Source organism: Ammospiza caudacuta, chromosome 6 (genome assembly GCF_027887145.1).
Source record: "Ammospiza caudacuta isolate bAmmCau1 chromosome 6, bAmmCau1.pri, whole genome shotgun sequence".
Taxonomy (NCBI): Eukaryota; Metazoa; Chordata; class Aves; order Passeriformes; family Passerellidae; genus Ammospiza; species Ammospiza caudacuta.
Genome location: NC_080598.1, coordinates 62,312,864 through 62,324,521, shown reverse-complemented (window position 1 = coordinate 62,324,521; position 11,658 = coordinate 62,312,864). Strand labels below are relative to the sequence as shown.

Sequence of the window (11,658 nt, the reverse complement as noted above, 5' to 3'; positions counted from 1 at the left end):
AGGTTCCTATCACAATCTTACCAGAATTATTATTACCAGAATATTACCACAATCTTACCAGAGATTAATGCAAAAACCCTGTAGGAGAACACAGGTTTTGGAGCTGGCTCTGGAGCTGCATCAATTTCCAGCTGGAATAAAGTAGCAGCACCAAGGATTTGTTTAATGGAGGAAAACAACAAAGATATGGAGGGGCCAGGCAGGAAAACACAGGTTAAACCCGGTATAGAGAGCAATTTTGGAGGGTACAATTCATGTCCTACTTGGCATCCTTTGTGCAAATTCCCTGAGCATGATCCTCAGCTGACAATATTCTGAGAGAAGCTTAAAGAAATGGGAACAAAACAGAGAGGACTGATGGAATGTGAAAAATTCTTACCTAAATGAGTTCCTTGACGAGTTTCACTGGAGCTGTGAGCACAGATGAAGAAATGAGAGTTTTAAACCCTGAACTGCTGGTACAGATTTTTCAACCATGTGCTGTGTGTGGGCATTTCTTGGGCCAGGCTGTGAATTTGGCCACCAGGGTATGGGCTAGAAATTGATGTCCTACACCTGTAATTAAAATATGGATGAAAATGTGTAAATGAGTAAAAAATGTTCCCTTTTCCCAAACACTTACTGAGAGTAATAGGGATGAAGGGAGCAAGGTCCTCAAGTGATGCAGCAGACAGAGAAGATGATCTGGGAGGTGGTGGTGGAGATCAGGCATTTCCAATAAGGCATGGGGATAAATAAATAATATTAGTTCAAGAAAATCAGGTGTGAAAACACAGAGATGACTGTCAGAGTTCTGGGGAAACCAGCTGAGACAAGTGGGATCTGTGACTGCTCAGTGTGACAGAAAATCAGCTGGGAGGCCACTGAAACTGGTGCAGGAAGAGATTGGAGTCTTCTACAAGTCAATAAAGCCTTTCTGACAAAGGTGCAAAACTGTGGGAAACAAGAAATGGGGAAATTAAAATTAAAAATTGAAACAAGAAACATAGGGAAATTTGTTCAGTCAGTTTTTCTATTTGGGGAATAAAATGAAGCTGAGCTTAGAAACAAAGAACAAGCTGTCCTGGCAGCAGTGGAACCAATTCTGTTTTCCTGTGGAACTGAGTCCCTGTTCTTCTCTGACCCCTTCTCACCTGGGAGAGCTTTACCTTTCTTTTGAATTTTGAGGGGTTCACAAGGCACTGAGTGTTTCCTGGTGGATGTGCATGAATCTGGGTCCCTTGGATGGCCAGGGAGAACACAAGGAACCAGCACAGAACTTCCCCAGTGCTCTGGGTGACCAGCCACATCCAGGCATGTCCTTGATGGCTGGATCTACCTTGAAAATGTGATTTTGCAGGATGGGGCAGAGAGAACCCCATGTCTGATGGTTTTTGGTTCTTTTTTCTACCTCTGTCAAGGTCAGGACTGAAGCTCTCAAGATGATATTTTGTGTTCAGGCTCAGACATTTATTATTTCTTATCTGTATTACAAGCTGTGAGTTCTACAGCATTCTACTAACAAGCTACAAAATGGCTATCTTTCTCTACAAGGTCTTTTAAACTATCCAAGTAAGAAATGACACCTAAATTATTTTCACTTTTAACCCAAGAACTAATCACTCCAAGTCCGTAATGCAGGCTTTCATGTCCAATTACAAAATACCACCCAAACCCATGAAGAAAAAGGAAGAAGAAGGTGAAGAAGAACAACCAGCCACTGCCCTAAAATCTCCATGTTGCCCCACATATATTGCTATATTCTAAAACCTTAAACTCTAAGTTTTCCACCCAGTGATATTACACACTTATAATCAAACTCCACATCCATAATCCCAGTGTTATCAATCAATTTTGGAAGCCTTCTCCATGGCCTCAGGTCAAATATAATATTTTCTTGTGGGTCTGTGCCCTTCAGCACAGGAAGTCTAAAATTCCCAGCATCCAAGATTCCAACACATGTCCAAGGACAACAGGATGCTCCCAGGACCGGGTGTGCTTTTATTCCACTTTATTCTCCTTGGAAACTCCTTCTGCACCACGTCCACTGCAGCCACGTTGCTGTAACTGGGGTATGGGAGCCTCGTCTTGCCCCCCTCAACAAACAAGTCATAAAAAGCAGCTTATTCATCAACTCAAGAACAAATAAAAGCAGCATAACCTCCTTCATTGTGCTTTGCAGGTGGCCATACATTGCCTGTGGAAATTCTGCCAAAATTCTTGTTTAAATATAGGAGCTGTTCTTCTTTGTATTGTTGGTGGTCCCCACGAGGACCTGCTCCCCTTGCATGGGGATATTGTTCAGAATGAAGCCTGGGCTGGCTACTTTGCCATTAAAATTCCGTGCCAGCCCAGTGCTGACAATATTCAGGCTTTGCTAAATGTGTGTACGTGTAAGTTCATTAAATGGGTGCTGACTGTTGTTACATGAGTACAGCAGTTGAGTGCTTTCTGTATTAACCTTATCACCTGATGGGCAAAAGAAAAGGTTTAACTAAAGCTTAGGACTAATTGAACGGTATTTCAGTATTTTCTTATGTAAAACTGGTTCTGGTCTATTGTTTTTATTTATTTGCAATAACTGTGCTCATTCAAGTTTGTAATGACACTGCCATGGGTGAATAGAATTTGCTTTAAGTATTATTCTCCCTTTTCCTATCTCCTGCCTCCTCTAAACTGTGTCTCTCAGGAGAAAATCTGCAACAGAGCCTGGTAAAAAGACAACTCTCTAAGCACACAGTAATTTTTGGGAGATACATTCCCAAGCTGTGTTTTTAAAATTACTTCTAGCAGTTCCTGTTTATTTTCTCTGCCTGCCTTGGGTATTTCCTGTCGGGCTGAGCACTGAGCGTGGAGCTGGAGGAGATAGGAGAGGAAAAGCCTCTCGAAGAAAGGTGGGAGGTGTCTTATCATCAGGACACTGCACAAACCAGAGCACTTTCTTTGCTCGGTTGCCACTAGAGTATGCTCTCGTGCTACAAGTTCCAAGGATTTTTTAGAAATAAATCACTCTGTGTAGCACGAGGCCGTCTTTCAAAGCCTTTCCACTTGCCCCAGTGGTTTGGGTGTTTTTTTCTAAGTAATTTTTTTTTTTTAATTTGCTGTTGAGCACACACTCAAAGCTTTGAGAAAGCCTGGAGGGCTGCTCTGTGGTGAGGTGAATCTAACTTGGGTTTGGACAACTCCCAGTTTCCACAGCGTGGGTGAAAACGCCCCAAAATATCTTACCTGTCTCTAAAAAACAACAAAAAAGGGAGGTTTGCATGTCCTTCCTGTCTTGGTCAAACCCCTGGGTCATGGCTGATGAAGAAAGGGGAGGCAAATCTCACGAATTAATAGATTTCTGCTTACAGAAGAAACATGTAAATTCCCCTTTTCAACATAAAGTGTGCCTGTAATCCCAGCCTTTGAAATGGTGGTAGTTATTCAGTAAGATAAAGGCTGCTGTGAGCCTGCCCTACCACATTACAGCAAAGTACTTTGTCACTGGCACCCTAAAACTTCCAGCTTCTGCATGACAAAGATATGAAACAACTTGCAGGACAATTAAAGAACAGTTTGTCCTCACCCTATTATTACCAGCCATTCTTCCACGTTTCGATATTTGCCCGTAAATTGCTACCTCCCCCATCAATATAATTGTAATCAGCCATGGCTCACATTTGTCTTTGGATGCCTTTTCCAAGGGAAACACAAAGAAGGAAAAATACGGCAAAGAAAAAAGCCACGCTCCGGATAAAGAGCCTCGCCACCAGCCTGCTTTCACACACAGGCTGCGCACTTTGCTGCTAAAATTACATTTTAGGAGCCCCAACGGGCACGGGAACAATGACCCCGCTCATTTCCATAGTGACAATGGCTGGAGGAGGATTGGAACGTATCTTTTTCCTCTCCCCGATGGTGCTCAGCCAACGAGGGCAGAAACCTGCCAAGGAGTTGGGTCCTGGAAGTTCTTGGTCACTGCGGAGCTGGGAGATTCCCTTTGGGCCCAGGTGGTGCTCATACCCTCCACCAGTGACTTCTGAGTGGGTCAAAACTTCAGCTTTTCTCTACAGCCCAGTTGAGTGCACAAAGCTTGCCCAAATTTATAAAATAACAGGATGGCTTGGGTTGGAAAGGGCCTCAAAACCCATCTCATTCCACCCCTGCCATGGCAGGGACACCTTCCACCATCCCAGGTTGCTCCAAGCCCCATCCAAGCTGGCCTGGAACATTTCCAGGGATGCAGGGGCAGCCACAGCACCTGGATCCACTCATTTCCATAGTGACAATGGCTGGAGGAGGATTGGAACGTGTCTTTTTCCTCTCCCCGATGGTGCTCAGCCAACGAGGGCAGAAACCTGCCAATGAGTTGGGTCCTGGAAGCTCTGGGTCACCACTGCTTCCCTTTGGGATGGGAGGCAGCTGCTGGGCCCAGGTGGTGCTCACAGCCTTCAACACCAGCTCCTCCAGGCACCCCAGTGATGTCTGAGTGGGTCAAAACTTCATCTTTTCTGTACAGCCCAGTTGAGTGCACAGAACTTGCCTAACTTCATAAAATAACAGGATGGCTTGGGTTGGAAGGAACCTCAAAACCCATCTCATTCCACCCTATGCCATTTCAGGGACACCTTCCACCATCCCAGACTGCTCCAAGCCCCATCAAAGCTGGCCTTGGACACTTCCAGGGATCCAGGAGCAGCCACAGTCCCTGGATCCCACTCATTTCCATAGTGACAATGGCTGGAGGAGGATTGGAACGTGTCTTTTTCCCCTCCCCGATGGTGCTCAGCCAATGAGGGCAAAAATCTGCCAAGGAGTTGGGTCCTGGAAGCTCTGGGTCACCACTGCTTCCCTTTGAGACGGGAGGCAGCTGCTGGGACAAGGTGATTTTCACAGCCTCCAATACCAGTGACTTCAGAGTGGGTCAAATCTTCATCTTTTCTGTACAGCCCGGTTGAGTGCACAGAACTTGCCTAAATTCATAAAATAACAGGATGGCTTGGGTTGGAAGGGGCCTCAAACCCATCTCATTCCACCCCTGCCATGGCAGGGACATCTTCCACCATCCTAGGTTGCTCCAAGAACCATCAAATCTGACCTTGGACACTTCCAGGGATGGGGCAGCCACAGCTTCTCTGGGCACCCTGTGCCAGGGCCTCACCACTCTCACAGGGAACAATTCCTTCCAATATCCCACCTAACCTTGCCCTCTGGCTGTGGGAAGCCATTCCCCCTTGTCCTGTCATTCCAGGGCCTTGTCCAAGTCTCTTCTCATCTCTCTTGGAGCTCTTTTACGTTTTGGAAGAGTCTCTAAGGTCTCCCTGGAATCTTCTCCAGGCTGAACAATTTTCCTAGGAATCTCTTGGGAAAGCCAGGCTGCTGAGCCCACTCTGTGACAGCCCATTTCATGCATGGAGCACTAAGCACCTCTAAAGTACAACAGATGTCAAAAAACTAAATGGGAACATTTCTTCAAGAATGTGTTGCATGCTTGAAGAACATTCAAGGGATCAACACTTCCAGGGATCCAGGGGCAGCCACAGCTTCTGTGGGCACCCTGTGCCAGGGCCTCACCTCCCTCACAGGGAAGAATTCCTTCCCAAGATCCCATCTAAATCTAATCTCTTCTAGTTTGAAGCCATTCCCCCTTGTCTTGGCACTCCATGCTCCTGTGAAAAGTCATTCTCCAGCTCCTTGGAGCCCCTTCAGGTACTGGAAGGCCCCAGTGAGGTCACCCCAAGGCCTCCTCTGAACATCCCCAGTTCTCCCAGCCTTTCCCCACAGTAGAGGGGCTCCATCCCTCAAATCATCTTGGTGGCTTCCTCAGGATTACCTCCATCAGGTTGATGTCCCTGCTGTGCTGGGGACCCCAGAATTCCCTGAATGCCTCCCTTGGTTTCACTTTCCAGGGTTTTTTTGCTGCTGTTTTAGCAGGACCCTTCTCCATCCCCAGAACACCACACACATTCCCTCCGTTGTGTCAGCCCTTAATCCTTAATAAATGCAAACCTAATTTTCTAACGTCTCCACTTAGATCTAATCCATAAGGCTGTTTATTATCCTCATTACCCTCTCCTATACCTTTTTTCATTTGTATTCAAAAGCCTCTCTTTAATCTGTCTCAATTCTGAAGGTACGGCCTCGCCGCTCTTTGGTACAATCCCATAATGATTTCCACGGATGTGTTTTAGTCCTCCATCGATAGGTCTCGGGATGCTATTTACCTTCCTTAACTGCTTCCCACAGCGGGAATCACCGCTTTTAATAATCTGTGTGCTGACACCTTCAATCTTTCCCTTCACCAGCATCTTGTGCCACCCCAACCAGGGGTTAAATCTTTATTATTTGTGTATGGGCACACTGGGGTTGTGGTGGAGGGGGTGCAGCCAGCACTGTCCGAGGAGGGTTTTGATGTGTGTGAGAGAGGGCAGAAGGAGCTGATCCTTAAAAAACTGATCCTTAAAAAACCTCGTCCTGAAGGGACGATCCCAGGAGCAAGGGACAGGCACGACGCGCACCGGTCCCCTCCTCCCCCCGCATCTCCGCGGTGGTTTCGGCCCGTCCCCCCCCAGCGCGCCATGGTCCCGCCCGGCCGTACTCACCCTCCGCCACGCCCTCTTCGGCTGTACCAACTCTTCTCCGCCGGGGAAGATGGAAGAGAGCGGGAGGCCGCGCTGAATAGCCTCACTGGGTTTTCGGCTTTCTCTGTTCTTTGAGATCTGTATTGAGAGAAGTCCATGAAGGCGCTTTGGGGAGAGCGAGAAGGCGAGCGGGGCAGGGATGCTCCCCCGCGGGGCGGTGGATGGTACAGCCCGCCCGAACCCGGAAGGTGGCGGCGCACATGGGCGCGGGGCCCGGGCCCGGGGCCGGCACCGGCACGGGGATCGGAAACGGGATCGGGATCGGGATCGGGAATGGGGCGGGAGGAGCCGCTGCCGGGGCCCTGGGCGCTGCCGTGGCTGCTGTCTACACGGTCACGCTGCCGCCCGCCCTGCCCGGCGGGGATGCGGGTAATGTATCGGGTGGGGACCCTCGGCCCGTAGCGGCCGGTGCATGGCGGTGGGTGGCGGGGGCCGAGCCCTCAGGGACCGGGGCATCCCTGTCACCCCACAGGGCTGCCGTCACCCCACGGGAGCTCGTGCATCAGTGTCACCCGTGTAGGGTTGGTCTGTCCGAAGGAGCCGGTGCGTTGGTGTCACCCCTGGAGGGTCGGTGTCACCCCACTGGGTTGTCACCACAGAGAGCTGCTCACTCCAGAGCGACTGGTGCCTTGATGTCACCCCATCGGCTTGCTGCCATCCCACGGGGATGCTCATCCTATAGGGGCTGGTTCTTCACTGTCACCCCACGAGGATACTCATCCTATAGGCGCTGGTTCTTCACTGTCACCCTATAAAAATGCTCATCCTATAGGGATGGGTGCATTGCTGTCACTCTATAGGGTGACTGGCTCTCGCCCCTATAGGGCTGTTCACCCCAGAGGAGCTGGTGCATTGCTGTCACCCCATTAGGTTGGCTGTCATCCCATAGGTATGCTCATCCTATAGGAGCTGGTACTTCATTGTCACCCCATATGGTTCCTGTTCTTCTACAGGGACTGGGGATCAGTGTCACTCCAGGGGGTTGCTGTCATCCCATAGGAATGCTCATCCTATAAGGGCTGGTACTTTACTGTCACCCCATACGGATGTTTATCCTATAGGGGCTGGTACTTCACCCCACAGGGTGACTGGTGCATGGCTCTCACCCCAGAGGGGCTGGTGCATTGCTGTCACCCCATTAGGTTGGCTGTCATCCCATTGGAATGCTTATCCTGTGGGGTCTGGTATTTCATTGTCACCCCATATGGTTGCTGTTATCCTGTAGGGACTGGAGCATTGCTGTCACCCCATTAGGCTGGTTATCATCCCATAGGAATGCTCATCCTATAGGATATTTCTGTTATTTCGTTGTCCCCCATATGGTTGCTGTTGTCCTGCAGGGACAGGGGCATTAGTGTCACTGCAGGGGGTTGCTGTCACCCCATAAGGATGCTCATCCTATAAGGGCTGGCACTTCAATGTCACCCCATAAGGATGCTCATCCTAGAGGGACGGGTGCACTGCTGTCACCCCATGGGGTTGCTGGTCCCATTGGTATATTTTGGGTCCCCATTAGGTCCCTGTAGCCCCTGGTGCAGTGCAGCCACTTTTGGGGTGCTCACCCCATTGGGGTTGGTGCATTTAAAGCTCCCACAGGTGGGTGCAGCAGGGACACCCTGCTTTGGGGTGTGCAATGGCCCAGTGGGCTCAGCACAGCAGGGACCCCCCTGGGCTGGTGCCCTTGAGCCCCCCATAATGGTTTGCCCATATTTGAGCCTTTCAGAGGAGGATTTAGGCAGGGGACAGCTGGTGGCTTTAGGGGACAGCTGTGCCATCCTGCCAGCTGTGCTGTCCTGGGATTGTGCAGCAGGGAAATCTTTGGAGCTGCCTCTCTGCCAGTGCAGCTTCCTGGCAGTGCCAGCCTGTCTGAATTTTGGTGTTTGGCCCTGCTGATCCCACAGGGGGACAGAGTTCTCCTGTTTGGTCCTGCTCTGCTTTTACTGATTTAACCTGTTCTTGTTTTAAAAATGCTTTGGTTTTGCCTGTGTGGGTTGGAGATGGGAGGGCTTGGTTTTTCTTGGGAATATATTGATGATTTTTATTTAATGGAACAAGTGTCCAAGATTCTTTCTTTCTGTGTCATCCCAGAACAGTTCAGTGGTTCTGCTTAATGCTGTGCCTCCTGGTCACCAGTGGTTTCAAATCCAAGCTGTGCATGAAAATCCTTCTAAATAAATGGCATTTTAATGGTTTCAGGTATTTTACAGGCTCAGGATGTGTGGAGAGAGGCACTGGCCAGGCTGGCCATGTGCATCCTGATGCCTTTTGCTTCTGCTCCCAAATTACTGAAAGGGCTGTGTTTGCTCCTTCTGGGTATATTAATTAATGTGTGATGATTGGTATATTTACAGTTGTTACAATTTGGGTTTTTATTATAGTTTTTTGCCTCTTTTTTTGTCTGTGGAAAGCACCCTGTGCTCTGAGCTGTTCATGCTGCATGAAGCCTCAGGAACCTGGTTCTTAATTAAACCCGGTTCTTAATTAAACCTGGTTCTTAAACCTGGTGCTTGAGCCTGGATTCTCCCTCTGGGATGCAAATAAGCATGAGCAGCCTTTGCAGAGGGGGATGCAGGTTCTCCTGGTGATGCCCTGGCTGGATCTGGGATTTGGTTTTTTGTTTGATATGAATTATCCCAGTGGACAGAGCAAGCAGCCAAACAGCACATGGGTTCACCCCACTTTCCCCAGGGTATTGTGGAAAGGAAATCCCTCAGGACAGAGTCCCCTGACCAGCCCTGTGACCTCGCTTCTTGTCTTTCCTTATTTCTTTATTTTTTGAATTTTATTTTGAATTTCCTGCCTGTCTTCCATGTGTTCACTGGGACTGGGCAGACACACTGCTGTCCCCTTGTGTCTGTCCCAGCCAGCATTGTGTCCCATCACAGTCAGGACTTTTTTGGGCATTATTTCCCTGGTTTCTCATGGATTGAGCCTGGAATTCCTCAGCTGGAATATCTGTGCATGGCCCTGCTTGTGGTGTTTGATTTGCCTGTGCCTGAAACTTGTGCCACCAAAAGCACTGAGGCTACTTGTGTGAATAAAGAGCTGCTTAAGGATTTGCTGTATCTGCTTCCAGGCAGGGAGCCTAGTATTTTATTTTATTTTATTTTATTTTATTTTATTTTATTTTATTTTATTTTATTTTATTTTATTTTATTTTATTTTTTTATTTTTTATTTTAATTTTTTATTTTATTTCATTTTATGTATTTTACTTTATTTTATTATTTTATTTTATTTTATTTTATTTTATTTTATTTTATTTTATTTTATTTTATTTTATTTTTATTATTATTTTATTATCTTCTATTATTTTATTTTTAAACTATCTGTATTTTTAATTGTTCCCCAAGTTTGCAGTAATCCAAAAATATCTAAGGCAGTTGGTATTTTTCTCTCTGGCAGCTTGCTCGTGTTACTTAGTGTTGGAATAAAGAAATGAATGAGAGAATAATAGGGGGAGATGGAATTATAATTCAGAAATATCCACAGATGTTAAAACAGCTTTAAAAGGGATCAAATAAAGTTTAAAAAAATAGAAACCAACCAAATGTTCACTGTGATGTTTCAAACATCAGCTCCCAAACTTGCTGGGTATAAATCAAGAGCTCAGGCAGCATTGGGTTTGTTGCCTGAACACCTTTATGGGGGAATCAGAAACTTGTTTATATCAGGAATCACTGAATATTCTGAATTAAAAGGGACCCACAATGATCATCAAGTCCAGCTCCTGTTCCTGTGGAGTTGGAGGGAATAAACATTTCAGTTTGAGCTGGTGCCTTAAGATGCCAGAGGTCATTCTGTCTCACAGGACATTGAGTTTGGGGGTGTGTTTTGTTATTTAACAAAATAAATGCTCCTCACTCCTCCAGCCCATGGAGGCTGTAAGGGATGCTCAGGTGTGTGGGTGGGAGGTGGAGAATTAACCTTATCCAAAGCAGTGGCTGTTGTGTACTTATTTTGATTTTCCCACTGGGATTCAACAAGCCTGCAGCCTGTGAGCTGATCTTTTGCAGCTATTTTTGGTTTTTTTTCCTTAATTCTTACAAGGCAAAGTTGTGCTGTTGTATTTCAAAGCTTGGTGGTGGCTTCCACCAGTGGTTTATTTATATTATTTCTGCAGCTTCCTGGTTGATTTGTGGCTGTGTTTCTTTGGGGTGATTCTTGCCCTTGATATAAACGTCACAGCAATGTGAACGAAGTTAAATTTTTGCTTTTTTAGATGCACATATTGCTGCATCCCAGGAGGATTTTAGTGGAGCAGCATGCCTGGGATGTGCTGGGTGATGGGCATCACCAGCTGCTGCACACTGGGGAACCCCCCCAGTGCCAAATTTAGGGTTTCCTTTATTGTCACCATCCTTCGCTGTGTGCAGGAGGATTTATCCCTTCCCAGCCCTGGAAGTGTTGGAGCTGCTGAACTCTGAAGGGCTCAGAATTGGGATGGATGGTTTTCCCATTGCATCCATTTTTTGGGGGCTGTTTTGCAGTGTAGAGTGAAATTTTCCTAAAATAAGAATAGCAGGAAACTCCATGTCTGAGAGGTTTTGGTGCAGTAAGTGGCAGGTTTGGCTCCAGTCATTGCCAGCCAACAGCTCTAATTCTGCAGAAGTTGCCACCAGCAGTAATGGGTTGAATCTTCATTTTAAAATGCAGCATTTACTGCATTTTACTTTAAATCCTGGTGTCAGGATTTAAAGGTGCCATTGGTACAATCCCCCCTGCCCCCCTTTGTGTGGCGTGTTGAGGACGTGACTATACAGAAATTTAAAATATTGTTAATTTAGCATTTAAAGCCACCAGCGTCCTTCATTTGTGTCTTTCCCATCTAACAATGCTTCCATGATCTTGGTGCTTGCAAAATTATTAGGACCAGGAAAATTGGATTATGAAATTTGAGGGAAGGAAGGAAAACCAGCTGTAAATTTTTAATTTTGTGTCTCCCTGAATGCGTTGTTCTCATTGAATATATTTGATGTATGTTGTTCAGTTTGCTGCAAAATGCTCCAGTGTCAAATGCTCTAAAAATGCCAACTATTCTGCTAACGTGGGTCTTT

The 11,658-nt window shown here is 46.9% G+C and overlaps 1 protein-coding gene across 1 annotated transcript in view; it reads left to right on the top strand.

The window, feature by feature from the left end:
• The first annotated feature begins 6,763 nt into the window (after positions 1-6,763).
• TMEM260 (transmembrane protein 260) overlaps positions 6,764-11,658 on the top strand; it is a 34,341-nt gene continuing 29,446 nt past the window's right edge. The window contains exon 1 of the mRNA XM_058807695.1: positions 6,764-6,971. Coding sequence (XP_058663678.1) covers positions 6,764-6,971 — 208 coding nt within the window. The remainder of the gene's footprint in view (positions 6,972-11,658) is intronic.